At 37.4% G+C, this 27,295-nt stretch overlaps 1 protein-coding gene across 2 annotated transcripts; it reads left to right on the top strand.

Moving 5' to 3' along the window:
- Positions 1–98: 98 nt before the first annotated feature.
- On the top strand, positions 99–27,295 carry RFTN2 (raftlin family member 2). Of its 2 annotated transcripts, none has more exons than XM_030952643.1 (10): positions 99–216; positions 608–812; positions 5,637–5,820; positions 7,728–7,839; positions 9,759–10,071; positions 12,987–13,187; positions 15,490–15,611; positions 16,705–16,808; positions 22,419–22,497; positions 25,947–27,295. In XM_030952643.1, exons 2-10 carry the CDS (start codon positions 674–676, stop codon positions 26,214–26,216), a joined length of 1,524 nt encoding a protein of 507 aa, XP_030808503.1. In that variant the 5' UTR covers positions 99–216; positions 608–673; the 3' UTR covers positions 26,217–27,295. The 2 variants fall into 2 exon arrangements, with proteins under 2 accessions (XP_030808503.1, XP_030808502.1); XM_030952642.1 differs by having other exon boundaries at positions 153–216; positions 666–812.

The raw sequence follows: 27,295 nt of genomic DNA, 5'->3' as shown, positions 1-27,295 counted from the left end.
AGGAGCCAACTCTGAAATCTAAAATAAGGACTAAACAGCTTTTCATTTGCCTTTCTACCCTTTGAGATGCCAGAAGCAATTTCCTCTTGAAGCTGACTTCCTTTCTGGAAGTGATTTTCATCTCCAACCATGTTGAGGCTCTTTTCTCATTCTTTCATTCTGACTAACTTACTTTTTTCCTGTCTGACTTTCTACTGCAGTTGGGAACTTCTGGAGGTAAGTAATGACAGACAAGTTTCTCTCTAACTTTCTTTTTCAGTTCTTCTTCCCCCCTCGCCCCCCCTCACCCAGTCAGTCTAGAAGGACAAACAAAGCACTATTGGTGTCCTCTGCAAGAGAGCACTGATAGGGGCTGGCTGTAAATTGACGTGGCATGGAAAATCTCTGCTAGTTGGGAGCAGCTCTAATGTTGCTGCGAAATCCAGCCTACTCTTAGCCAAGTTTCTAGCTTGAAATCATCACGAGCTTACTGCTTCTATATTAAAAATGAATGGAAAGTACCTTTGCTTTTTGGTCTGGGAACTGGACTTTTTCTCTGTTTGGATTTACAGCTAATAGGGAAAAAAAAATCGAGGGGAATTATTTGGTTCCTTTTTTTTCCCTGTAGTAAGAGCGGCAGATCTTGCTGCTCCCCCCACCTTTTCCTGCGACTTAATCATTTGCAGATCTTGCCATGGGGTGCGGACTGAGAAAGCTGGAAGACCCAGATGATAGCAGCCCTGGAAAAATCTTTTCTACACTGAAGAGACCACAAGTTGAAACAAAGACGGATTCTGCTTATGAATATGTATTGCTGGATTTTAGCTTAGAAGGTATTTTTTTTATGCTGTATCTTTACTATTTTGAAATAAGAAGGAACAGGATTTAACTTAGTTTTGTCTTGTTTGACTTACAGTAAATCTCAGGCACTTTTATCAAAGCTAGCCAAAATGTAAGACTTTTATTTTGAAACACAAATCATGACGAAGGTTCTTACTTGTATAAAATTACAATGGAAACTGCTGAAGTATTTTTAACAACCAAACCCTCCAAATTATACAACTGTCCTCGTTAAGGAAGCTGGCTACAAACTGTTAAGAGATTTTTCCTAGTTTCCTGTGAGTCACATACTGCCATCCGTACTTGCTTTGAATAATGGTTGTCTGAATTCAGTGTGACGGTTCAGAAAATACACTGTGCCTGAGCCTTAATTGAATAACAATTTTTTAAATGCACTCAACTTCCGAAAACAGGCTGTCATTGTCCTTGTTTCTTTATGCAGAAGTAAGTCTGTTCCTTAGTTGTATATCAGGAGTAACTTCCCCTCTTACGCCCACCGCAGTCTCTTGGTAGAAGTTTCTGTTATAAGAGTCTGAGTTTTCTCTTGCTTTTTTTTTCCCAAATGCTTTACTTGCGGTTGTTGAATAGTCTTTTGAAATTGTGACTGAAATGAAACGAAATCTGTATGCATAGCTAGAGGCAGACAGTGCTCTGTGGGGTACTTCCTTCCCGAGGGTGTCCCATCTCTAACAGAGCAACTCCCTGTTCCACAAAGTTGAAAACATAAACAAGCCCAGATGGCTGCCCTCAGAGCACAGACAGCTCCGTTTTACAGTCACTTCATAGTAACTTGCATTTTGTAACAACCCAATCTACTGGAAATGCTTAATAACTAGGATTTGAAGTAAATGCTGTTACTAGAAGAGTTGGATAAAGGGAAGCAGTGTAAGTGTAGGTCTTACTGCAATTGCAGGAACTTGTTCATAAACAAAACTTGGCTTTTGATTATTTTTAAGTGTTGTAGTATTTTTATTTAAAATACAAGAGTCTTTTCATTAAAAAGCTGTAAGATACTAATAGAAGATATATTCTGCTAGATTGTATAGTACTAGATATCTAACTTTGTTCTGTTTATTTACACAAAAATGTTTTTTTCCTTTTGAAGAAACAAAACTGTCGAATAAGTAGTGGTGAGATATTGGAAAAAAAGCTAGGCTGCCTAATGCATACATGGATTAGCTACTGATATAGGAATGATAAATTTTATGGAAACTGAAGAGCATTCGGTATTCTTAAATAGCCTCTGTTCCAGATAGTTTTGCTGTGTTTTCAAGTTACAGTTTCTAATAGTGTTTTATAAATTGTTTTATAAATTGTTGTAAAGGTGGTTGTGACCTTTGAAGTAATAGTCCATTGAACATGTGCAATTAAAGGTGTAGCTTTGTTTTAATAACCTAGCAGTACAGCAGTAAAGATTAATTTTCTGTTGTTTTGTCTGATAATCAGAATTGCTTTACTTCAGTGGAATTATGAATGTTAAATAACTAAGATCAGTTTCAGATAGTTACCTCACTCCTTTTTTAAGTTTCTTATTGGAAGTAAGGGGATTTGTAAACAAAGGTATCTTTCTGTTGAATGGTTCTAGATATGTGTATATAACCTTAAATTTATTTTTTTGGAGTCTCTATTTTTAGAACTAAGATGAATACAGAAAAAGAACATGGTGCATATTTCTACTGTCTTGGAGGCATTTTTCAATTCTGAGTGTTTCTGAAATGGGTGGATTGGCTCAAGTACTGTGGAGAATATACTGAGCTTTTTTTCTTTTTTCCTTCAGTCAGCTTGCTCCTGTACTTGTTGCTATTTGAATGTCCTTTGACTTAATTAAACGAAGTGAGAGCCCTTTATCACTTCAGACCACAGTTTTTCCTCTGCTGTCAAGTTTTGTATTTATGGCACTCATTCTGCTTTGCCTGCTTTCAGAACAAAGTCTTCCTCTGCATAGGAGATTTCTGTGTGCCCGAGTGATTTCTTGCCACTGGATCTTGCACCAAGTAAAACAGAAAGTCTGCACTTAATAATATTTTAAGATCTTACAGTAAATCATGTCCTGCATCAAGATAAAAGTACAGCAAGCATAAATGTGTTCTTTCAATTCAATATGCCTTATCCTGTGCTTTATCAGGTATATGCAATGTGAAGTCAAAATGAGCCTGCTGGGGAAACTTTCAGCAGTCCCTGATCTTTTCTCCCAGGCCATGATGCAGATTAGGTCAACCATGCTGTAGTCTGAATTTGCTGGCTGGAGTCCCTGTCCATCTTAACTAGTTATTAGCTGTGCGCTGAACCTTGGCTTCTTCCTTCCTGGTCCCCAAAATGCTCCCATCCCTACTGTAAAAATTAGCTTTGGATTCCATGAAGGATGATGGCCATCAGGGGAATCCCAAACAAAAAAAATCACAGCCAGTGTTCTATTTTGGTGGACTGGAGTAGTACAAAGAAGAGGGAGAGGTGGACTCTGAAGTGTATTTTTAAATGCTGGTCAGTGACTGTAAATCTCAAGGTCTCAGTTATGAAGCACATCCCAATCACACAAACAGCTGCTGTTTTTCCTCCTATTAGAGAAAAGAAGAAATATTGATGCAGCCTACTAAGATGACATGCTGTCAAGTTCCTGTCACTCTGAATACCAGTGTGAATATGTGTGAAATAGCTGTTTGGTCATCATCTTCAGTATCCTGCATCTGAGGCTTACCATGCAGCTAGAAAGTTAGCTGGAGTTGTTATTGCTACAGTATTTTGGCTACCTGTTGAGAGCACGTCAGGAAGGAAACTTCTGCTTTGAAAAAGGGTTTAAGACATTTATAAAATCAGGGATGTGATGATCATATTGCATCATTCCTGCTTTTTTGGTCTGTGGGCTATGGAGCAGTTATTTCTCAATACATGGGCTCTCGAATTTACAGAGTAGAATCATGGGATGGGAGTGTTGCTAATGACAAAATATCATCTGTTTACAAAAGGGAAGCTGTGATACACTGTCTGCTTAAAGAACAAGTGCAACAGCCCTGTCCTTATGACTGAGAATGACTGACAGTTTAGTTAATAGCTTGAATTTGCTGGTTATCAGCAATAAACCATCAGTATGTATGTTGGTCATAATTTTTGGTAGTGTGTGTTTCCCTGGTATAAATTATTCTGTTTCTTCTTGATGGCTTTTCTGTTAAGGCTCTTACAGTGACAAGCATAGTAGGCCACCATTTCTTTTCCCATTAGTAGAAATTGGTATTAAAAAGCATTTGAGTGTTTTAAAATACTAGTTTCTGATAGATTGTGAGGGTTTTGTGTTTTTTTTTTAAAGCCCTCAGTAAGTATATGCATGTCAATATTATCCACATTTTATAGTGGGAAAGCAGTCCAGAGGCTTTACAGAACACTACTTGTAAATTAGCAGAGTTCTAATTCAGTTTATTAGAATAAAACATTTGTGCAAACTAAGGAGTCCTATCTCTGGTTTATGATAGTTTAAAACAGTAGGATAGGCAAACTTAGTGACTTCTGTGTCTTAGGTCCTAAATTCCTTGCTATTGCCAACTTGCACTATAATGCAGATAGACAAGAGAAGGTAGGGACAAGAAATTAACTCAGCAAAGTGATGAGAGATTTATGTAATTGCATTTATTTTTTATTTTATACATTTTTTTTAATTACAGCATCAAAGAAGAGTTAGTGTATTTAATTCTTTTCAGTTGTATGGTTAGAAAGGGAATGTTCAGGGCAGCACGTTACGGTTGCTTCTATATTAGAGAAAGTGTTGCTTAGTTTTGATTGAGGCATCCTTTGATGGAGATGGGCACTGGTCTTAATGCATAGAAAGTCCTGCAAAGTGGGATCCATCAGGATCCAGGCAAATAGGCTGCTTGGAGCAGGGGTCACCAGTAGACCAGCAGATTTCCAGCCAGGCTGTTTTGTTATCAGAGTTCCTAAGTGCAAAAGATGAAAGCTTTGGCAAATCTGTGCTGGTGTAATGACTCTTCTGCTGCTATTTGTGTGTGAGTATTGATTTCCTGCTTTCTGAGGGCATCTAGAGTTCTAGCTGTACTTGATAGAAACAGGAATTACTGACCCATCAGACTGACTGTAGCAGAATATATATCTGTTACCAGTGTGGAGTCTTCTTTTTTTCTCTGCAAAATCTGTGGACCATTCAAAAAAGGTTCTCCAAGAAGTTTTCCCTTTATCTCTATAGTTTTCCCTAACAATAATGTATTATCCAGGCGCTGCCTATTGATGCAAAATGCCTGTACACACTGAGAGGGGCCGTCCTTAGAAATCAGTGCCAGCACAAGCTTACTTAGGTGATGTGTCAGTCTGTTGAAAAAAGGAACTGGGACTGTGAAAATGTCAACTGATACTCCTCAGATCACTTCTAAGGGAAAAAAAATTATTGGAAACAAATGAATTGTCATAGGCTTAAATCTGTTATGTGGGAATTTACCTGAAAACTGGAGTTGAATGATACTGCATTAGTATGTTTAAGGCTTTGGCTAGACAAAATAGTTGCTTTAAGTTCAACCCTATTATGTGTTTAGATGTTAACACAGCTTTTAAATCAGCTTGGCAGACCTTGATCAAACAGAAAATGTTGCCAACTATGTTAAAAATAGATCGTATTAAGTTGTAAAAATAGGTACTTGAAGTAGTTGAATAGTGTTGAATCATCCGTGAATCTGCTTTTTCTTGTATAAATAGAACTGTAGGTTTTAATAAAGGCCTGGGGATAGGTTTTGTGGGGTTTACATAAAAGGAACTCACCCAAAGTGTTTATAGACATACACAGTATCATGTGCTTCTCTTCTGCTTTCAATGCTTTTTAGCTTCTTCAAATCCAGAAGTGATCAGGATCAGTTCTGTGTTGGATATAGCAGCTCGGGTGGAAGAGTATTACAGCAAAGGCTATGTTGTGGGAGCTGTGCATCCCATTCTGCTGCCGGTGGGACGGAGGAGGAGCTTCCCTGCAAGTCACATGTATCGAGTGGTGCTCTCCCGGTTAAAGCTGAGGTAACAGGGAAATAGCTTGGATACTGATCCTTTACTGAAGCCATTTCCATGTGGGCTGCTCAACATCTATTGCTTATCAATTTGATATGAGCACCTCAGATTAGCCAGTTAGTAATGTCTTTAGCTTACTGTGTGCTTAGCATTAATTCATGTTTCCTTTGCCGTAGTAAATATGCTAACAAAAATCCAAAGTGTAATATCATCTGTCTTAGAACTTGCAGCAAATAGAAGATTAACTAATACTAGGAGGGTAATAAGCTGCTTTAAACTATCTCATGCTTGCTTTTTCTTGGTTTGCAAAACTTTTATCTTTCCTAGGGAAAAATGACATAGTTTGTGAATTAATTTGTCAGGGACAGTTTGGGTTTTTCCTTATTAAGAAGAAAATCTTCATTCTGGAGCAGAGGTCATACAAAAGCTTAGTTTTGACACTGAGGGAGAGGCAGGAGCTTGTTTATGTTCCAGATCCATGGTCTTGTTTATTACTCTGTTTTTACTGCATTAAAATCACCATGTGATCCTAAAAACACATACAAAACAATGTTACCATTCATTAGTTCCTTTGAATGCAAAAAAAATAACCTCTTGTTCGTATTTTGAATAACTAGAAAGTGGATTTCTTACACATTAAAAGCTGTGAAGCTTCCCCTTCTCTCCTGAGTCCTTATGTGATGCACAAAGGTTCTTGTCTTTATTTGAGGACTGGGAGGGTGTGAATTGGAAGCTGCCTTGCTGCCACAGCAGTTATGCTTTCTCAAAGTGTTCATTTGAGAGAAATTCTCAAACCCTTTGATTAAACAAGCATTGTTGGGAGTATTTGCTATTCATGCAACTTAATCTTTATAAATTCATCTGCAAATAGGGTGAATGCTGTTCCTGTGGGCAAAAAGTTGAGTAAGAAAGCAAAATGCTTGGCCTGGAGCTGAGGCTTCCAAGAGCTGACACTACCAGCACATGGCTCCCACACTTTGCCTTATCCCTGTAGATGTGGCATCCTTTGGAAGTTGTTGTTTGAACCTTTAGGCCCTGAATGGGTGAAGGATGAGACTGTAGCATACCTGTGAAACTGGTGTAGTTTCCAGTTTCCTTCCCAGGTGCCATATGTACCAAGGCTGGTTTTGCTTCTCCAACTGCTGTTTGGAAAGTGAACTTTTATGTTTGAATGTGTCTAATTGATGTTCTTTTCTAAATGTTCTTCTCTAAATTAAATGATTATACAAAGAAAGCATCAAATAAAATTGCATCATGTTATTGGCATGCACTAAGTATTGTCTGACTAATAACTGGCTTTAGATGAAACATGAGTACTATTATGTAACTTAAAATGGAAGTTGGGGTTTGTCAACTTCAATATGAGAGATTCAAACATTATTTAACCCTCAGTAAGTATTTTTGCATTGTGTTCCTAGAATTTGCCTATACTGTTTCATTTAACAGCTGCAGCTCTCCTTTAGTTACAAAAACTAAGCAGCAGGATGTTAACAGTGTAAAAGGACCATTTCTATTCATGATGTGTTTTCTACAAAACTGAACCTGTTTTATGCTTACTAAATTTATAGTTTTAATTTGTGTGTTTTGCATTGTCAGAGATTTTTGCATTTATTTATTACAAAGGCAGAGCTATTTGTCAGTAAAGCTTCATTTCCAAAATATCTCTCTGCATGGTCTTCAGATTAAATTCCTGTTAAATATTAATATTCTTATCCTGGCATTGAAACACATAGTACCTGTCACTTTGTGTAAGAAACAGAACAAAACACCAAAACCCACTGACTTTTAAATAGTATGAGGAAGCATTATCAGGATTTCATTCATAACTATTCCAAAAGGAAAGAATTCTATATGCAAGCATTTGCTCAAGTTAGCAGCAAACTCCTGACAAAGACTGCTTTCTTTCTGTGTTCTAGCCAGAAGCACGCAGCACCCAGAGGACAAAGGCACCCCAGGCTGGTGATTGAGGAATGTCCTTTAACATATGAAACACTGACAAATGAAGTAGTGAAAGAACTGCTAGAAAAGGTAAGGGAGGTTTTTTCCAACTTCTCTTCAGATTTTTGTTTCTATCATAAGTGTAAGTTACATTTAGTGGTTGTGGTTTTAGTTTTGTGTTTATTTTATAGAAGCTACAAAACTTCTCTCAAAGCGAGAAAAGAGTTACTTTTTGTCATGTAGGACTAAATATCTCTGTAAAGCTTTGGAAGTTTTCACTGAAAGCAAAATCAGGCTCAAGCTCAGTCTGTCTTTATAAAACACTTGTATGATATGTGAATTTTATGTTTTTCTGAGTTAAGTACCCAAGAAGAAATGTTCTTTTCTTTCTTTAACAAAAAATACAACATGTATAGGAACTATAATAAATATTTACTTGGCACAGCTTTTGAAAACATTGTATAATTACAGAAAACTTCTACTGGAATGCAAGTTATAGTTCAGTTCTTTTTGTGTTTAACTTCTTCTGCAAAATTGAAGACTTGCTGAAACAGGAAGCTATTGTTATTACAAGAGTTAGTGGTATCTTTTACATTAGTTGCCAAGGAGGGTAGTAGAAGAAAAAGCATATTGGAGATCTTTAATGATCTTTGAAATTTCAAGAGTTGTTTGTATTTTATAATTGTTTTGGCTTGTTTTGACTTTTTCAGGTGCTTTAAATGCAAAATGTGATTACATTATGCATTTATAATGTGTATATACTTATTCCAGGTTGGTGGTGTAGTGTAGCAGGCAAAGATTAGAAATGAGCAGTGATGGAGTCTTGGAAGCATATCTGTTACAGAAGTAGTATGTGAGAATAATTTGATTTTTAAATGCCCTCAGTTTTAGAAAGACGGAGCCATTAATTCAGTCAAATCTTAGTACTTTTTTATTTAAGATGTGAAACAATAAAACTTTGTGGTGTTTCAGCAAAAAGATTGTCATATTGTCTGTTTTTCTCTGTGGCTTGTTAAATTCAAAAGTATTTTGGCTGTCCTTGAAGCAGCAGCTCTGTATATATAACCACAGTGATTGGCATACTGTATCATTGCTGTACATAAATAATGGTGGTAGATAGACTGAAGTGTCACTATCATGGCACTGAAAAGGGATTGCAGTACCATCAGTTGTTTGATTTTTACTCACCCTGGGGATTAATAGTTTATGTGAGTAAACTGAATAAAGATCTTTCCCCCTCTGCCCTCACTTAATCCAATACTTCCCATGTGATATCTTCTTTCTGAGCTGAAGCTCCTGCATTTTCCTTTGAGGACTTGACTTCACAGGGGAGCTTGTAGTACAAGGTGTCAGTGGGGTCACCTTCCTAAATGGCAGCGCTCCTTAACCCAGGGAAAAAACCACCTCCAAGAACAGACACATCCCACAGGTGGCACAGATGTCACAGTTGTGCATTGAGACTTCAGTGCCAAGAAGACACCACTGGCTGAAATAAGAGGATCTTCATTTGCTTCTAGCCCCCTCCTTTCTCTGCTCCTCCAGTATCCTCAGTAATAACAAAGCTGAGCAGCCTCCAAGGGAGCCAGGGGGTAATGACTCATGGCTCACGAGAGAGATACTGACCTCCAATACAACAGAAGCATTTTGAGTATGATTGGCATCACATATTTAGAGAAATACTATTTATTGCTCTGCTATACTGCTTATCAGTACAACACAGTAAATAAAATACTTTGGGTTTGTTCTAAATGAGGGATTTTGTATACTCTGAAGTCAGTACCAGTGTTGGCCACCTTTCTTGGCCTGACTCCAAAGGCATGCTGGAAAACTTCCATTTACTTTGAAGCAGGGGCAGCATCAAAGACAAGTCACCCTTCTGTAATACAGTGTTAGGCCTTTATGTCCTCAGCAGTTTAGTAAAGTGGTTCATGTATGTACAAGTTTTAAAGAAGAAAAAGGTCTATGCAGTTCTGAAAGGACTTTGCAGTTAAATTTATGTTGTATTGCAGGTTAATGAAGCTGCTAAAAGAGGAAAGAAGTTTGTGGGATTTGTAACACAACATTTTCCTCATCCTAAAGCCTGTAATGGAACAAGTGCAGATGGAGGTGCAGAGCTGGAATCAACGCTGGGCAGAAGAAATAGGGAACACAGAAGAGAAAACTTTGAGGAAAACTATAAAAACTGGAATGAAGGGACATTGAGTGGTCACTCATCTGAGAGTGGGATAGAGGAGGAAATGCATGGAGAAAGCAGACTGTTAGAGGATTCAGATTTCCAGTTTGGAAAAGAAGTCAGCCCTTCTAAACCACGGAAAGGAGATGGTAATAAATGCTGCTTGTTTGTTGCAGAAATGAGGTATTTAATTGAGTTGTTGAGGCATTGGAAAAAATAGCATTTTCTGTTGTATCAAATACTGGTTTTGGAAGATGCCTCTACACATGCAGATGTAAATGCATACATATTTCTGAAAGAGCTGCCAGTAAAAGAAGCAGAAGGAATACTCACCTTCTGTTTAATGTATGTGAGCTGTAGTAATGATTAAAATGATGATCAGTTTTCATATAGACTATTGTAGATGTACTGTCAGAAATCTAGTTTGCAATTTAAAGAAAAAAAGACCACAAACAAACCCCCTGAAATTGCCCACAGTGTAATTGTGCCTTGAAATGTGGTGCAAACAAAGTTTTTTTGTTCAATATGTGTATAACAAACACGTGGCAGTAAAAATCCTTCCTTCCTTTTAGAAGGATGCAGTTGTTATAAAATATTTTCTGCAATGCGCACATAGATTTACTCAATATGAAATTATAAACACGTAATGATTTCAAAGTATACGTTGTGATTCCAGTTATGCCTGTTTCAAAGATGACAACAAAGAGAGCCCCTTCCAGCTAGAGCCATAATTTTACATGCTTCCAGGCAACTCACATAATGTACACCAAATAAATCCGTTCATAATGGATTCTTTCTGGTTAACGTGCCTTCAAGAAGTGTCCTGAAAGAGATCGCTGAAATTAATGCATTGACCATGAAATCGAAGACAATAATTGTTACAAAATGAATTTCTTAGAGAAAAGTAAGCATTAGAAGTATAGGAAGGAAAAGCATAATTGAAAAAATGCTGATGCTGTGATAGACAACTTTGTTGTAGAAGGATGAGGTGCTTGGTGTAGTCTGTGCAAAAAATGGTCTGAAACATTGACTTCTGGTGCTGAAACTCTAAGGCCTCCTGGCTGCTAAGAGGAAAAGGTAAAAAGAAAGAAATAATCTGAGTAAGACTAATGCAAGTCAGAATTGTGTGGAAAGGAGGCAGCATGAAACTTTGATGTCAGGCTGCATTCCCTGATGAGCCAGACATGTTTTAATTGCTCTCAAAAGCAACCTTTTCACTTTACTGTTAAAGCAGCCTCTCCAGTTTGTAGACTGTGAGAATAATGACTCTAAGCACAGAGATAACCAATGTCCCTCTTATTTTTAACACTTGAGTAAAAGCAGTTTTTCTACAAGTGAGCCTTTATAGCATAATCTGGTAAAGCTTAACTCTTTTCTTACAGCTTGAAATAGTTTGATATATATTAGCAGTCCTGTAAGGAAGAAGTGGAAAACTAGGTTCTGTTCAGGAGCACTGTTTGTGCAGGCTGGTGTGACCAGGTAGATCAGCAGCCAGTGCATCCCCTACATGCAGTGTTCTCAGAAAACTTCAAAAAGCTTTGGCAAGGATATGCCAGGCTTCTCTACACTAGTCAAATAGAAAATCAGTGGAGTTCATAAGGTGAAACTTCTGGAAACTTAACCACCTTTCTTGGTCTATGTTTTATGTAATCATCATTTTGAAAAATACTGCTATGAATTTTCCAAAGCAGTCTTACATGTGTGTAGGTGTATACTGCTATGCCAGTGTGCCACTTCCATTTACCTCTGCTCAAAAGAGGCAAAAAACTATGTCCAAGTTATAGATTTGGGTTTTTTAAGTATGAATTTTTACTGCTATGTTGCTCTTTGAATTATTTTATTGATTTTTTTCTGTAATACATTGCTTGCAGAGGTAAATTTCTGGTAGAAGTGAGGAATTGAATAGTTGTATTGGGAAACAATTTCCTTTTTCTGTAGAATAAGAGATCTCACTTCAATATATGGTAAAACAAATTAAGGTTTGTCAGGATAACAAACACATCACTTGTGATGTAAGCACCTGTGAAAGTGATAAAACTATATAAAGAGTTGTCTCTTACTAAAAGTTCAACATTTTGTTCTGTATTTCCCTTATTCTAGGCATGTGGTGTCACCTGTAGTGGGTGTAATAACACTTCTCAAAGCAGAGAGGGATTGTTCCAGATATTAGTTCAGATTAGAGTGCAAATCCTATTTTTGAAATTTCTCTGTTTATGGGGCCTAGAGAGACTGACTTCTTAACTGAGGTCATCTTAGCAAATCCCTTTGTTTTGATAGTGCAAAACTTCGATATTTAGAGGTTGGTTTGCATTGATTTAGGCTGCCCAGCAGTATTAGGCAATCTGAGAATATTTCTGGGCAGCTGCTTTCTGTTACTTGTCTACACCAGTGGCACGCAAGTGTATTTGTAGAACACGCTCACAGCGTTAGGGTTTCATAACTTGCACCAGTGATTTCCTAATATGCTATGGGTATGTCAGTTTTTAATGAGTGCTTGCTTGTGACTGGTTTTGTTACAGCACTGTGTTAATACCTAGACAGAAAACTAACTTGAGGATATGTTGGTTTTGTATCCTTAACTTCCACTGATCATCAGTTACTGTGGGAAAATCCCAGTAAGCAATTAATTACGCTGCTACTTCAGGGAATAATGGGTTAAAGTCAGTGCAAGGCATTCCTTACTTTTGCAAGTTTTAGAAAATTGGCTTTTGTTTTTATAGTTGTAAATATTTGTAGCCAGAAGTTCCACCAGTGGCAGAAATGAAGGCTGTTTGCACTGGTTTTTCTTAGTCCTTGTATGTTTTCTTTATGCAAACCCCAACTACCTGAAGAATTCAGTCACAGCCCAGCTGTAATAAGTTCCCATTTTCCTCATATCCCAAAGTGTACCTCCCTTTACACCTTGTCCTGAGTGTGTTTAGGTCTTAAGCAGAGTAACATTAAGAACATTAAGTAATTATTAAAAGTGTTGCTTAGAAATAGAAAATGTTGTTAAAATAGGAGATCAGTAATGTTACAAATTTTGGAGCACTGTCTTTGAGGTTCTTTCTTTCTTTCTCCTTAGACAAGCTCTATACAGTCTTCAATGTTTTTGATGATGATTCTACCTGCTGGACCTACCATGAAGGTGTTTTGTCTATGAAAGTAACAAGAAAGGGGCCAGTTGTTAGTACACTGGAAGCAGACTGGCTAGAATTAACTGCCTTTTATTATAAACAAGGATTGGCCTTAGTTGATTCTTTTGTACACTGGGAAACTTCTAAAGGTGAGTACTGTCCCAAGATATCATGGAGCTTTTGCTTGTTTACATAGAACTATATAATTTGAAAAAATTATTATTGTATTTTGCTTCTTGATGGGAGGTTATATATGTGAGTATGTCAAGATGGATCTGTAACTGCCCAGAAAATAAATTACTCCCTTTTAGGTATCAGATTCCACAAATTTATAATAGACTAAGTAATTGAAATTCTTGCTTTGTTTTATCAAATTAACAATTTCCAAAGCAGCAAACTAGAGTAGCTTTATAACTAAATAAACCTTTTGTGCTAGTTCTTCTGGTTTGGTTTGTGCTTTTTCAAGGAAAATACAATGGGATGAAAAGTGTTTAGAACTCTTGAACTCTGCTGCTGGTAAAATATGTAATTGAGAGGTTCATTTCCATTTGGATTGGATTTGTCTGAAAGCCAGAAGTTAGAAGTGTGCAAAAAACAGTAGTAACTACTGTTGTGCAATTACTTGAAAAAAAAAGTGAAGAAAATTGTAGTTCCCTAGTGTTAGGAGTACAGACCAAAACAAACCAAGATGATTAATAAATTCCAAAGCAATTAACTATTTTAACAAATGTTGTTTGATAGCAAACCTACACTGTATACTTCACTAAGGTGATGCTTTGGTTGCATTTGTACCTGTCTTGCTTGTACTAAGTTGTGATTTGTTGATGTTCCTTTAGAATTAATTATTGCAGCATAAGCAAGCGAAATACACGGTTGCAGTAGAGAAATGTCTTGTCATATGTTAGTTGGAAAGGTTCCTGGGACCTTAAACAGTTTTTTTGCAGTGCTCAGGATAATTAACAAGTGCAATAGATAATTAATAATGTATTAAAGTAGCTTTCAAAAGTAATTTTGTCTTAATTATACAAGGAGGGTAAAATTACTTTCAGTTTGAGCAGCTCTATATTTACTATGCCTTATGCTTTTTTCTGATAATTTTGATTTAAAACAATATGAACTCTTGGATTATTGAAGACCTTAAATGAAAAAAAACCCTGCAAAACATAAGATCTTTGCAATTTAAATTGATTCTTCAAAAACAAAAGCCTGACACTAACACTAAAACTAACCTGACAGCTATTCAGTTTTCATTGCTCTCCACGGTTTTGAGTGTGAATCACTGTGTTTCTGTAGGTCTGCAGTAAATTTAGTGACTCAGAGGCACATAAGCTCATCAATGTAGATTTACTTCTGATGGAATTTGGCAGCTAGTCCCTCTCAAACTGCATATTTTGTGCACATGAACAGTCTAATACCACAGTTTGTAGCAGTCATCTTTTTTACTCTGAAACTGTTACTCCTTTTTATTGATATCAGTAGAACAACCAAATTTCCTTCGGTGGAGGAGAGGTGAGAATTCAGACTTGTAGTTTTCATTATAAAGTTTTTTTAGAGCTGGAAAAGAACTCTCTGGAGATCTGTTACAGTTCACTGAAGGGTGGTTTTGCAGCTGTTGAAATTAATCTTTGCAGCTGTTGTCCAACAACAGTTTTACAGTCTTCCATTCCCCACAGAGAGAGCTGTCTGCTCTTCTTTGCTTGAATAACTCCCCATCTTTAGTACCCAGGTAATAACATATCTCATCCAGTATTGGAGGGGATTTAATGCTGATATTCTGAGGATTACATGATTTTGCTGTACCAATTTAATTGGTTAGTCAGCTGTCAAGGTAAATCTCCACAAAAGGCTTCCCAAAGGCTGTTAGGAGGAGGAAAACCAGAAACTGAATCTGTATTTGATGCACAGCTTTAGTTTGGGCCAAACGGATGCTACCGTCCTTTGACATGTGAGTCAGGGACTTGTGCTCTGAAACTTCCTTCCCATCAGGAATCCTCCTACAATTACTTGTTCAGGCTCTTCCTGTGGCCATTTATGTGGCCACAGTGTGTTTAAGTGGCTGTAGTTGAGCTTTACACTTCATGGTTCACTCATTTTTGTGCTCTCTCCCACCACACCAAAAGCCACATGTCTTATCAGGAGGATAATATTGAAGTTGAGAAAAAAAAGGTTGTGCCCATCCTCTGTAATGGATATGTTGAATACAAGAAACTGGAATTTATACTGGAGTATGGAAGGGGTTAATGCTTTTGAGACAGTTGTTCATAGTCCAACTTGTGTAGAAAAAAGGGATTTTAATAGTAAGTTGGCTTGCACACTCCATAAATAGCCACAAATTTGAGTTTGCTGAGTCATTTAATTTTATTTTAGAGAACTGTTCATTGAGAAAAACATCTTGTGTACATTTTGTTAATCTATCGACCTAAAACTTAATGCATATGTTTATGTTCACAGGGGATTATTTGCCCAAATCTTTAGAAGGATTATTTATCTATGAAGAAGAAGGTGCTGGGGTTCCAGGTTCTACCAGGAAAGGAAATGATGCAATAGTTGTTGAACAATGGACAGTCATTGAGGTAAATAGGTGATGATTTAGCAGTGCTATTTCCTACTGGTGTTTTTCTTTGTTTTTTCCCTTTAGGATGTTGGTATCAGTGTTCCATAAACATTCAGGATGATTTCCTTACATCACCTGCATAGGATTTACTAAAGTCCCAAATGCTAAAAATGAAATCAGATTTGTGGGCATTGCTAAATGTACATAAAAGAAATATGCCAGAGGAGTTCTGGCCTGACATTTATAAATGTTCATACCAACATATACAACTACCAAAGAAAACATCTTGGGGGGTTGTGTGTGTTTCAGACCAATTTAGGTATAATTTCAGCAAGTGCAGGTCACTTTTTTTTAAAGTGGGAGAAGATAACCAGATCTAGAAAAACAACAAGAGAAAGTTGATAGTAAATTAATTCAGTATGATGTTCAGATATGTATTTTTACTGCTAAATATGGAAGACTTGGGTTTCCTAATAAATTTACATCTACTGCTGTGGTAGGTTACAGCAATAAAATTACATAAATTAGTCTTTAGACATATTCTTATCATTTAGGATTATTGGTATGAATGAGATCTGAAAGCAGTTGTTGGATTATGTTGTTGGATTTTCTTACTTGTGAAATATCCAATGATAATTTTTTTCGCATTTGTAAATGTGTTTAACATCAAACTAAAGACTCGTATATTTAAAAAAAAAAGACCACCATGAAAAAACCACCAAAACCTTAAGTATGTAGCTAAGTGAAATGCTTATTTTTCATATGTGGGGTAAATAAAGATGTCAATTGAGACACCTAATTATGGTGCTTAAAAAGTTTTAGGCACTAATTTAGCAAAGTGACAAGTTTAATGGATGAGATGCTTTGAATTATGTCTTGATGAGTCAGGGCTCATACCTAATGTTAATAAATTCTGTTTTCCATGAATTTTGTAGTCTTGAACTTTTCAAGTTGTTTTCAGTTTGAAATAATTAATCTTCACCAAACACAGTTTGATGTCATCTCAAAGGATTATCTCATTAAAAGTGAGAGGGGAGGTGTTGTAATTGTGTAGAAATGCCAATAAAGCCTGTACAGAGTCTCTTTACTACTTTTTATAATTATTAATGTAGGGGTGTGAAATTAAAACAGATTATGGACCTTTACTGCACACGCTGGCTGAGTTTGGATGGCTCCTGACCTGTGTCCTGCCTACACCAATTGTACGACATGACAGGTACCCAAACTCTTGATTACAGCATTCTTGGTGTGTGTGTCTGGGAATTATCAAATAATTACTCGCATACTTAAATGTAAAAGGAAGAAAAATGCTCTTGATGTTAAATGTATGTAAAGCTTGAGATGTAAGTAGCGTTTTCATGGAGTGCTTTGCCACATCTTCTTAGGACTACTGATTTCAGTGAGTCTAATTCTAAATTTAAAATATATTGTGTTAATCTAAACATGAAAGATTTTATTTAGGAAACTTTTTATCACATACCCAGTCCACAGCAATGGGGTTACTCATGCTTCAACTAGAAACAAGTGTTGAAATGTTTCACTAGTTTAGGACCTTGGTGAATGACTGATTTAGACCATGGAAAAAGTCACGTTGTCACAAGACAGTCATGGAGTGTTTGTCGCAAATTAGGGCAGAGAATGTGCTAATCCAGCAAGTTCTTGGGCTGTTTCTCTTCTCTAATATAGACACTATGGTTCAACTCAAATACAATACCAGACTACTGGATTTCATGTCTCTAGCTGTAATGCTTATTTAGAGCATTGATGGAACTCTTTTCTACATAAGAGCTAAATTGCAGACCTGGATTCCACATAAGGTTCCAGGCTTGCTTTTTTCTTTTTTTTATTCTTAAATATCCCCCCCCCCCCAAAAGATACAACACTAGACAAAGCATTCTTAATGCCTCTCTTCTCTCATCATTTTTTTTTTTTAAGTTCTCCACCCATTAGATTAAGATTGCCAAACTTCAAAAGCAAACAAATGTATTGAGGGAGGGCTTAGGGCTCATTTAGAACTGTGGAAAGAGTGGATGACTTGAGTAATCTTTGGATCCCAGACCTCACTGTGTTAAATCAAGACAGCATGAAAAAGATGTGCGTGAAAGATTCTAAGAAAACTGTTGCAAGAAAGTAGAGTTCTGCTTAAGTGATTTGACATAATTAAATCAACTCACCCAGTGTAAGAAGGAGGCTTTTGTGTTCAGGCAATAGGTGTTGGGTTTTTTGGCAGTGTTTTTTCTGATAGTTGACTTTTACCAACTGGTTAAATGCAAAGACAAAAGTAGTTGTGGTTTATGGCATGTTCTGTAGCTTATTTTGTTTGAGAGTCTCTGTTTTGCTTTCCTCTGGAAGGAGTGGTTTCCAGAATACGAAACAAATGGTTATCCTTAATTTCTTCAATAATTTTGTAGTCTAAGTGTATTAGCTTTGAACATGGTGACTTACAGACTATATGAACTACCAGGCCAGCTTTTCATAAACAGCTGAAATTTTGGCCAGATCTTGGGGCTTGAGAGTAAGTCTTCAGAATCTGGGTATAATCTTTGAAGAATGGCAGGGAGATTTTAGTAGTCATGGTGTGTTCTGAGTCATAGAATGAGAGAATTTTTAACTTCCAACCTTTTGTGTCCCACAAGCCATGTAACTGAACCCATCCCCACAGGGTTTGGACAGCAGGGTCAGGAATGTCCTGAGCAGCTGCTCAGTGACACTCTGGGAGTGTCAGCCTGTGCTGACATCAAATGGTGCTGGTTTGTACCTCAGAGATCACACAGCTAAGGCAGGGCCAGCTAAGAGACAAAGAGCTGTAAGGGGAAAAAAAAATTAGGATGCAGTGCTGTGGGAAGCATTAACAGATTGATCAGTCTGGGGCTGTTCCTGAAATCAGTGAGAATGTACCAGGAAGGTATTTAGGTCTCAAGCAGTGCTGTATCCCAGATGTGAAACATTAACAGCAGTGCCCATGCTAAAGGAATTGTATCCTGGCCAAATCTGAAACTGGATTCATTTTGTATCCACACCAGAGTAACTCAGCCTAATAAAAACCATTTGTTTTCTGGCCTAAATGGTGGAGTAGGACTTTGTATGAATTGTCTAATGCTTGTTATCCCATTGTAGCTTGTGAGTTACTCTTGGAAGAAATTGGATGAATCATGCTTTGTGTGCCTGTAGTATATCTCATATACAGCAATTCAGTTTGCTTTTAAAAAAGGAAAAAAGCTTATGAACAAGAATTCCTAATTAGGGATTGAGAATTCATGAGAATCAGAAAATGAATGTCTTCCTGTTCTGATAGGCTGAGTAGTGATTGATAACTACTATTTTTAGGCATTGATGTTGGTATTTAAAGAGGAGAAGAAATTCCTGCATGGTTACTGTGTGTCTGCTATGAAAGATGCCATTACTGTGGTGGTGGTGGGTTATCCGAGGAATGCAAAAGTCCTAATAAAGAAGGACACTTTATGCTGCTCAGCAGCTGTTTTTTTCTCCAGACTCAAAACTCTGACCTCAAAACCCAGCCTGAATATTAAGAGGTTTCAGAAACAGTGAAGAAGCTAAATAAGCAACAACTTGGAATGATCTGACAAAATTATGTTTTCATGCTTACTTTTAAAATAGAATTTGTGCATAGCATTTAAAGAAAATCTTACTTATTATCTCCATTTTTACTCACTGTAGTATTTTCCTCTAGTCTGTCTTCCTTTTCTCCTATTTTACTGTAAGACTTTCCCTCATGTCAGATCTTTTGTGAATGTTCATTTGTAAATTACTATTACTGCAGTTTTTAGTATAGTAGTACCATGAGTTTGTAGAAGTCCATACATGTTTGTGGTTGAAAACTAGAATTACTTTTAAGGCTTTTTAAATTTTACATTTAATAGAACCTTTAAACCAGGACACTTAGTGTCCCAGGCTGGTGTCTGTCTCCAAACTGAAAGTCTAGATGCTACTCAGGTTCAAAGGAGTGCAAAGTTATATTTTTTGAGAAATGAAAATGCAAAACAAAAAATAAAAGACTACAAAAAACCACACCTGCATACATGAAAATAATTAAATAATTTATCTTATTGCCTTTGGTCATTTTCAGAAAATCTTGTCTAACATCTCTTCTAAATGTTTTTTACATCAAATATTCATGCATTAAAAAAATGGATCTCTAAAAACCAGAGCCATTGGCCGTACTAGTGAGCTTGTAGCTTCATGGTGTTTTGGAGGACTTAAATATAGACGTGTAAGAGGACACAGTTTTGCCCATACAGCATAAGCAGACAAACAAATTGCTGGTGTTTCAACAAAAGAGTCTCTGTTGCTCTTCACCACTCTTAGAAGAAGAGACAGGAAAAAGGCTTCAGCAGCCTTACTCTGCAGTGACCTTTATTTCCCTTCCCTGATTACTGTAGTCCCTGAAATGGCCAGGGCAGGCTATGGGCAATGCACTGCAGAAACACTGACTTTATGGTTATGCATTTATCCTGGCTCACCACTTAATCTGTATTTTCAAAATGCCCCCACTTATGAGGCAAAGAGGGAATGTAGAAATGTGAGAGAAACTGTGGAGCTTCCCTTGCTCTGAGCACTTTTTCTCATTTAAATTCTGTGGAAATCCCACTGTCTTTGAGTTCTTTGTGAATTAAGCTCATAGCTGCATTGTCGTGTGCGGCATTTTAATAAGGTCAGACTTAGAAATTTGTTAATTTACTTCTTGTCTACTCACCATCATGTCCTTTTTCTGTTCTAGTAGAATTTGTACAAGCTGTAGCTCAGTGTTTGGGTTTTTTTCTTTTCTCTGAAGGAATGCAGACACTGTTACAAAATAAGCCTTAGGCTCTTCCCCATGCCAGAGACTGTGCTCAGCCTTGTTGCTTGGAAGAGACATTTTTCAATTGATCAAAAGAGACATAACTGAGGCACAGAGAAATACCTAGCCAAGTGGAATAAGGTTGTAGGATTGCAGATTTCCTTGTAATGACATAAAATCTAAACACTTTCTTTTAATGAATGCAAATAGTGAGGTAGGGACTCTTGGAACAGGAAACTTTGTTAGGCTTAAGGAAACGAATGAATTTGTTCTCCTGCATTTTTGTTTTTCCCACAAGCTGGAGTTTGAGTTCTCTGTTCTCATCCAAGGAAGCCATGCAAAGATATGCTGTGACCTGAGTTGAGCCAGACTGAAAAAAAGATTGTGAGGGGCCAAACAGAATCACAAATCCATCATCACTAACTATAGATCTGAGTGGCTGTTTATGCTGAGAATAGTACTGGTTTGTGTACTTTCTCAGAGCTTACTTCCAGAAGCTTTACTGGGACAGGCTGTTGACAAGCCCTTCTGAGCTCATAGGAACAGTTCTAATCCCTGGTTTTTCTTGGAGCAAGTCCCTGATGTTAAATACAAAATAATTTTCAGTTGTGAAACATGCACCAGTTGCCTTGACTTCATGTGTGTGGTGGTTGGCCTTGTGACATATCCATACTGAAGTAAAAGCTTACATTGTTTTAGTAGTTCTTAGAAATGTTATACATAATAACACAGTTTTATGGTTGATAGAATAGGTAGAATCATAAATAGTTCAAATGAACTGCCATCTCTTTGGTGTTTGTTTTGCTACTCTTACTTAGTGAACTATTAAATATGTAGTCACCCTTTGGCCAGACAATTTCAGTGTTTTACCTTTCAGTGTTTTACCTTTCAGTGTTTTACCTTTATATCTTATTGAATACTGGCCAAAAGCAGCTGGGGGGAGAAGAGCTTATAAAATGTAGTATCTGATATTTAGAAGAAAACAGGAATTTTTAAGATCTTCTTACTCTGGAGTTCTTCTCCTGAAATTGTTTCACTTTCAGTGACATGGAGTTGGGGTTTGTATTACATATCCTATCAATGTGGTGACATGTATTTCTGGTGGAAAGGTGATAGAAATACATTAAAACTTAAAGAGGGTCTATTTATCACCACTACCAAGGGGGTGTAATGCTTGTGAAATATCATACCAGTAATATCTGGTCTGGGGAGCAACTTCACATGTCGTGTTTATCTTTCTACAAGAATTCCCTTTTGGGAAAAAACCCAACACCTTTGCTTTGTCTACCATAACAGTATTAGCATCTGTAAAAGTTCCAGGACTGAAGTTGCTCTTCTTTTTTTTCTCTCTTCTTTATTTTTCTTACCAAAATATTCTCTTGTTCTGCCTATGCTGGTACCTCCCTCGTACAAAACACCTGGTGTCATTCATCTCATTCTTAGTGCAAAGCTTATTAAAACTGAGCTGAAGCCCTTTATCCATAGGTGGTGAGGCAGCAAGCTTATCCTGTTGTGTCACTTCGATGACATTTTACAACTTTTATTTAGCAGTAATTAAGTTTCATACCACAAAGTATTGAGAGATTTGCTGAAGCTGTGGATCTGTTAAGATTGGGCCTGGTTGTTGTGATACTAATAGGTAGTAATATGTTGCTGTATATTTAACAGTGAAGGTTAAGTTTAAAAGACTTGTGAAGGTTTGATTCAGATGTAAATGTGCAGACTTGGATTAAAAGCAGGAGCTCTGATATTTAAACTTCCAAGAGCACACATGTTAAATAACTCCAGTCATGGTAATACAAGTTACTGGTCTGTCCATATTTTCATGTGCATCACCTTAAACTAGTCCTATTCTTCTATTTTTAAAAAAATATGATTACAGAACCATTGAGGAATTAATAAACTGGATAATACGCTAGTCTGTCCTCTTCTCACTCGTGAACTTACACCCACCCTAAATTTGACTTCAAATATGTTAGTGACGATTACTGCCTTTAAAACATGGGAACTATTTTCTTTGAATTTTAGTGAAGGAAATCTGGCCACAAAGCAAGTAATTTTTCTTCAGAGACCTGTTATGTGGAGTTCCGCTGTCCAGACACCAGAGGTGAGTAACATTTTTGTGGTATTAATATTAAAAAAATAGTACTTCACATAATGGTAAGATACAGAAACAAACTAGACTTGAAAATTAACAGGGGAAAGAACTGGCAGAACACAGTTTCCCTGGAAACAAGTTCAGGTTTCTGGATGTTTTTTGCAGCTGGATCACATGTTATTTTTTTCCTCAGCTGTTATCTCTTAAGCCATAGAGAAAAGCATGAGCAGGCTAAAAACCCGTTTTGTGCTAAGGAATTACTGTGTCTCAGGTGAATGTGTTTGGCTATGCTGTATTTCCTTGGGAGTCTGATCAAAATTGTGCATCTCTTGCACATGAAACAGAAAACTATTTTGACCTTCAAAAGGTCTACTTTCACATTTTTAGAAGAAAGGAGTGTTAAGCTATGCTCTAAGGGATACAGTAACCTGCAGGTTATCAGGGTGAAGGGTTGTTGTTGGGCATGAAAATGTGTGACAGAGATATAGGCTTTAAAATTCTTGCAGCTGAACCTCGACAACTCCTTGTCCCTTTCGGGTGGAGGTTGTATCAAGTGCTTTGAGGATTAAGTGACTGGCAGTCTCCACATTCTGCTCAAAGTCAGTGTCACAACAATTACTGCACCAGCACACTGCTGCAGTAAATTCTGCTGTGGCCAGAGAAGGGGGAACTCCTGGTGGGCTTTTCTTTGCCAGGTCTTTTGATGCACTGTGATGGGTTTCCATTTTTGGTTCTTTCTTGTTTTCAGTGGCTGATCAGCCTTTCTCTATTCAACATGTCTTTCCTGTGATAACCTTAAGCAGTTAGGAAAGCTATGAATGTTTTCACTCATGTCCAGCAGTGGAGTGGTAACTTCACAAACTCATTCATGGCATATAATTATATGGCAGTGATACCTAGCTGTTTGTTTCTCTATTTGTATGAATACTTCCATAAGTCTTCAACTTTCTTGCATTTCTATTTGATCTTTCTCTGTTTTTTTAACTGTCTGTTCAGTGTGTTGCCATCATCTGTGTTTTCCTTTGTTTAGTGTTTCTAAAATATACTCTTCCTTTTTTTGTTCTTCTTCAGGCTTCTGCTTATCTCCAGCATAACTTCCTTCTCAGTGTGTCCCCTGATAATTAGTACTTCTGTGCCTGGAAGAACTTGCCTTCAACATGTGCACTTCAAGTCCTGTTTGTTTTTGTCTCTGCCACTGTCTCAGTTCCCAGATAGTTCTTGTATGCCATAATTTATTTCTTTATTTTCAGAATTGGAGCTTTTGCTTTTTTGCTCTTCAGAGTTCTATGTAGTCTCCTTTGCCAGTGTCTTTATCTCTCTCCATTCATACCATCTCCTAAATTCTGCCCGTGGAATTTTTTCCCTAACCACCCACTGTGTCAAAAGCACCTCCAGCTTTTATCTTTAAAACCTTCTGACTTCCTCTCACATGCCAGACTTTGTAGCCTTTACTTCTTTTCCTAATTCATTTCTGAAAGTATGTTTTGGACCACAATTTTTGATAGCAACATTGTAAATATATAAAGGAAAATCATGTCAGCCATAAAATGATGGTTTTCCTGATGCTTTCTACTTCTTTAATACTCTGTATATAATAAGGGCATGAATTCCTGCTACTTTTTCCCTTGGTAAGGCATAATGTCACTTATAACTATGTGCCTCTTAAAAGGCAGTGTAACTGTATGTCACAAGTTGGATTCTGCCAAGAGATGTAATACAAACCAGTTCTGTAAAAACATTTAGTCTGAGGAACTGATGAATCTTTGAGACATGGCTTAAATTAAAAATAGGAAGCATTGTACTCACTGTTTAAATTCTTTCACCCTCTTGTAGGGTGATGAGCAGCCTTGGGTATACAAATAAAATGTGTTTTGTAGTTGTTGTTTTATTTTGTTGGAATGGGAAACGTTTGACTTAAACATTAAACATACTCAAAGTAAACAAGAAATAGCTGATTTGTAGCCATTTACATCAAGATTCCTATGTTTGAAATCTGAACAAAATGTGGTTTTTTCAGTACCAGTGAATGTTTTGCTTCTCTACCAGAAATTTCATTATGCTGAGGTCATTTAGCTTGGGCTAAATAGGTAACTGGGCTGAAGCTGAAACGTTTAGCAGAGTTACATTTTCCTTCTGTTTTGCCAATTACATTGGTTTTCACCATAATTGTAATCCCCCATTACTTAGTCTCTTACTCTCACAGGGTCTCTTTTCTGAGGATGGAGTATGTTATATCCTCACAGCTCATCTCTCTGCCTTCTTATACATTTGTGGGGTAGTGAGTTATGGCCTGGCTTATGATTTATGTGCTAGTACAAAAGCTTCTTGGGTTACAAGGGCTGTACTGTCTCTGTGGACTTTCTGTTTGTCACATACCATTTGTTTTTCTAAGAAAGGGTTCAGAGGATGAAATGCAAGATTAAACCATGCAGTGCTTGAGGGGGTTGTTTTTTTCTTTTCTCTTTTTCTTTATTTCCCTTAAGCAGACTTTTCCATCCTCTTTCTGTGGCATCCAGGCAAAACTTATTTCCTTCTGTTTCTCCTGAGGCAGTGCTGTTTCCCCTTGTTTAATTTCCCAGTGTTCCCTGTAACAGCTTTCCTAAATATGTTTCCTTTAGCCACATAGGCCATTGTTTTTACTGTTTCAAAAGGGTTTGAGGAAAAGCTTAGCAATGTACAGAAGGGGGACGCAAACTTGCTGAAGCATAGTAAGAGTCTGTGGAGTGTCTGTGGGGTTTTTTTTTAAGTGTCTGCACTGTGTCCTTCATGCACTGAAATGCAGCTCTGTGCTGAGGCTGGATTCCCTCTCAGCTCCATGTGCTCCTGCTGTGGGCACGGCAGTGTCCCCTGGCAGACATCTCCTGGTGTAGTTGTGCCCGTGCTGAGAGCAGGGTTCCAGGCAGGTGGCTCAGGGCACTCCTGCCTTGCTGGCCCTGCTCCTCTGTGTGGCTCAGGGCACTGCATTATCTCTGGAGGGGCTGCACCATCACAGTTCTCAGGAACTCACGTAGCTCCTGATGCTCAACTGAGATAAACCTTTTATTTATTGTTGTGCCTCAGAGAACCCTTAGCCCAGTCTGGTAGGTCTATCATTTGCAGAAATCACGATGCACTTACTTTTCTTTTTGACATTGGCAACCACCACTTCAACAGCAAAGACGTCAGGCAGTCCCAATACTAACATCAGACTGTATTAATCCTGAGTTCCTCCTGTGCAAGGACTCTGCAGATCCCATTTCAAAGGGTTGTATAGAGCAGCCACTGACTTCTGTCTGCATAGATTTACCATGGGAATGGTAATTGCCTCCTCAGATATTGGCAATCTCTTGTTTCTTGAGAATTGCAGTCATGATTAAAATGCAGCTACACCAAATTTATCCAGGATCCATTGCAAAGTGTTTGGCTCAGTTATTTTTCCCCTAAATAAACTAACATTTCAACATCCTCTTGTTTTTCAGAGGAAATCCTTAAGACAGATGACTGGGGAAGAAAAAGGCAGGGTGTCCAGCAGAAGTGTTGGATCAGACACAGCTACTTTCTGCCCTGTAGAAACTGGACAGCCACCTGACGAGTTTCACCTATCTCCTTCTAAACAATGTTGGATTAAGGAGGGATCCTCCCATTATGGAGGCTTCCCAGGATTCAGTAGCAGTGATGGAGTATTAAGGGAACTGGAAGATGGACAATTTGACCAGGAGGATGGAGTCACTCAGGTCACATGTATGTGAGAAGTAAGTAACTGCATCAAATGGACATGTACATAAATCACACAAATGGATTTTTTAAAAAAAAAACTACACTACTTTAAATACATTGGTATAATCCTATGACTCTTCCCAAACTCTTTTTTGTATTTTTGTCATTTTCCATGTTGTGTTAATTCTACTGTAGTAATAATACTACTGCAAAATAATTTGTTTTTCTGTCTTTAATAGTATAACTATATGACTTGGGTGCTCTGCTAACTTGTTAATGCTTTTGACAAGCAAGGAAGTAAAAGCTGCAAAACAGTGACAGTTTGAATTGTGTGAGAGAGACAGGAATGAGGATGTTTAGAATTTTCCACAAGCTGGAGGAATGCTTTTGGGTTTCTTTGGTTGTTTTGTTGTTTGGGGTTTTTTAAGGATGTTGTAAATATTGGTGGGGGAAAATGAACTGTCTGGCTGTTGTTAAGTTTTAATATAATTTTCACTTTATTTGCCTTGCCTAAGTTCAAAAGCTTAGAGAAGTGTCAAGTCTTACACTAGAGTGTTAATAATTTAAGCTACATTCAGACTTGGTATGGACAGAAAAACTCAGGAGGCTGTAGGTAGGTAACTTGTTCCTGGAATATAACTTCACCTATGCGGTTTTCACAAGGTTTCTTGTACATGTAAGCCAGGAGTTTATAACTTGTATTATACTTATGTGTTCATAATGTACTTGTGAGTGGAAATTAAGAACTGCTCATCCCCTGAAAGATAACTTGCAGTCTGTAAACAAGTAGTTTGAGAAGCTCCCTAGGAAGCATTGAGAGCAGTGTGATGCTGCTAGTGCATAGGAGGAAGATGTAGGCTAAACTTCATTATATAAAATATCTCAGCTAAATGTATCTCACACTGGATAAAGTGTATTGAGCTGCATCCAATACCAGACTTGATGTTCAGAGGAAAGGATCAAGTTGCTGTGCTTCCATCCTTACTATAGGGAGGAATTGCATTAAGGGAGATTAATGCTGGCAAGGTGCTGTGGGGAGAGGAACAAACAGCAACTGCTTTTATGCTGCTGTCTGGAAGGTGTATTTTACAGAGGAGAAGCCGAATAAAAA

This window comes from Camarhynchus parvulus, chromosome 7 (genome assembly GCF_901933205.1).
Source record: "Camarhynchus parvulus chromosome 7, STF_HiC, whole genome shotgun sequence".
In the NCBI taxonomy this organism is placed as follows: domain Eukaryota; kingdom Metazoa; phylum Chordata; class Aves; order Passeriformes; family Thraupidae; genus Camarhynchus; species Camarhynchus parvulus.
The sequence above is the reverse complement of the archived record's forward strand: the minus strand, read 5'-3'. Positions and strand labels throughout refer to the sequence as shown.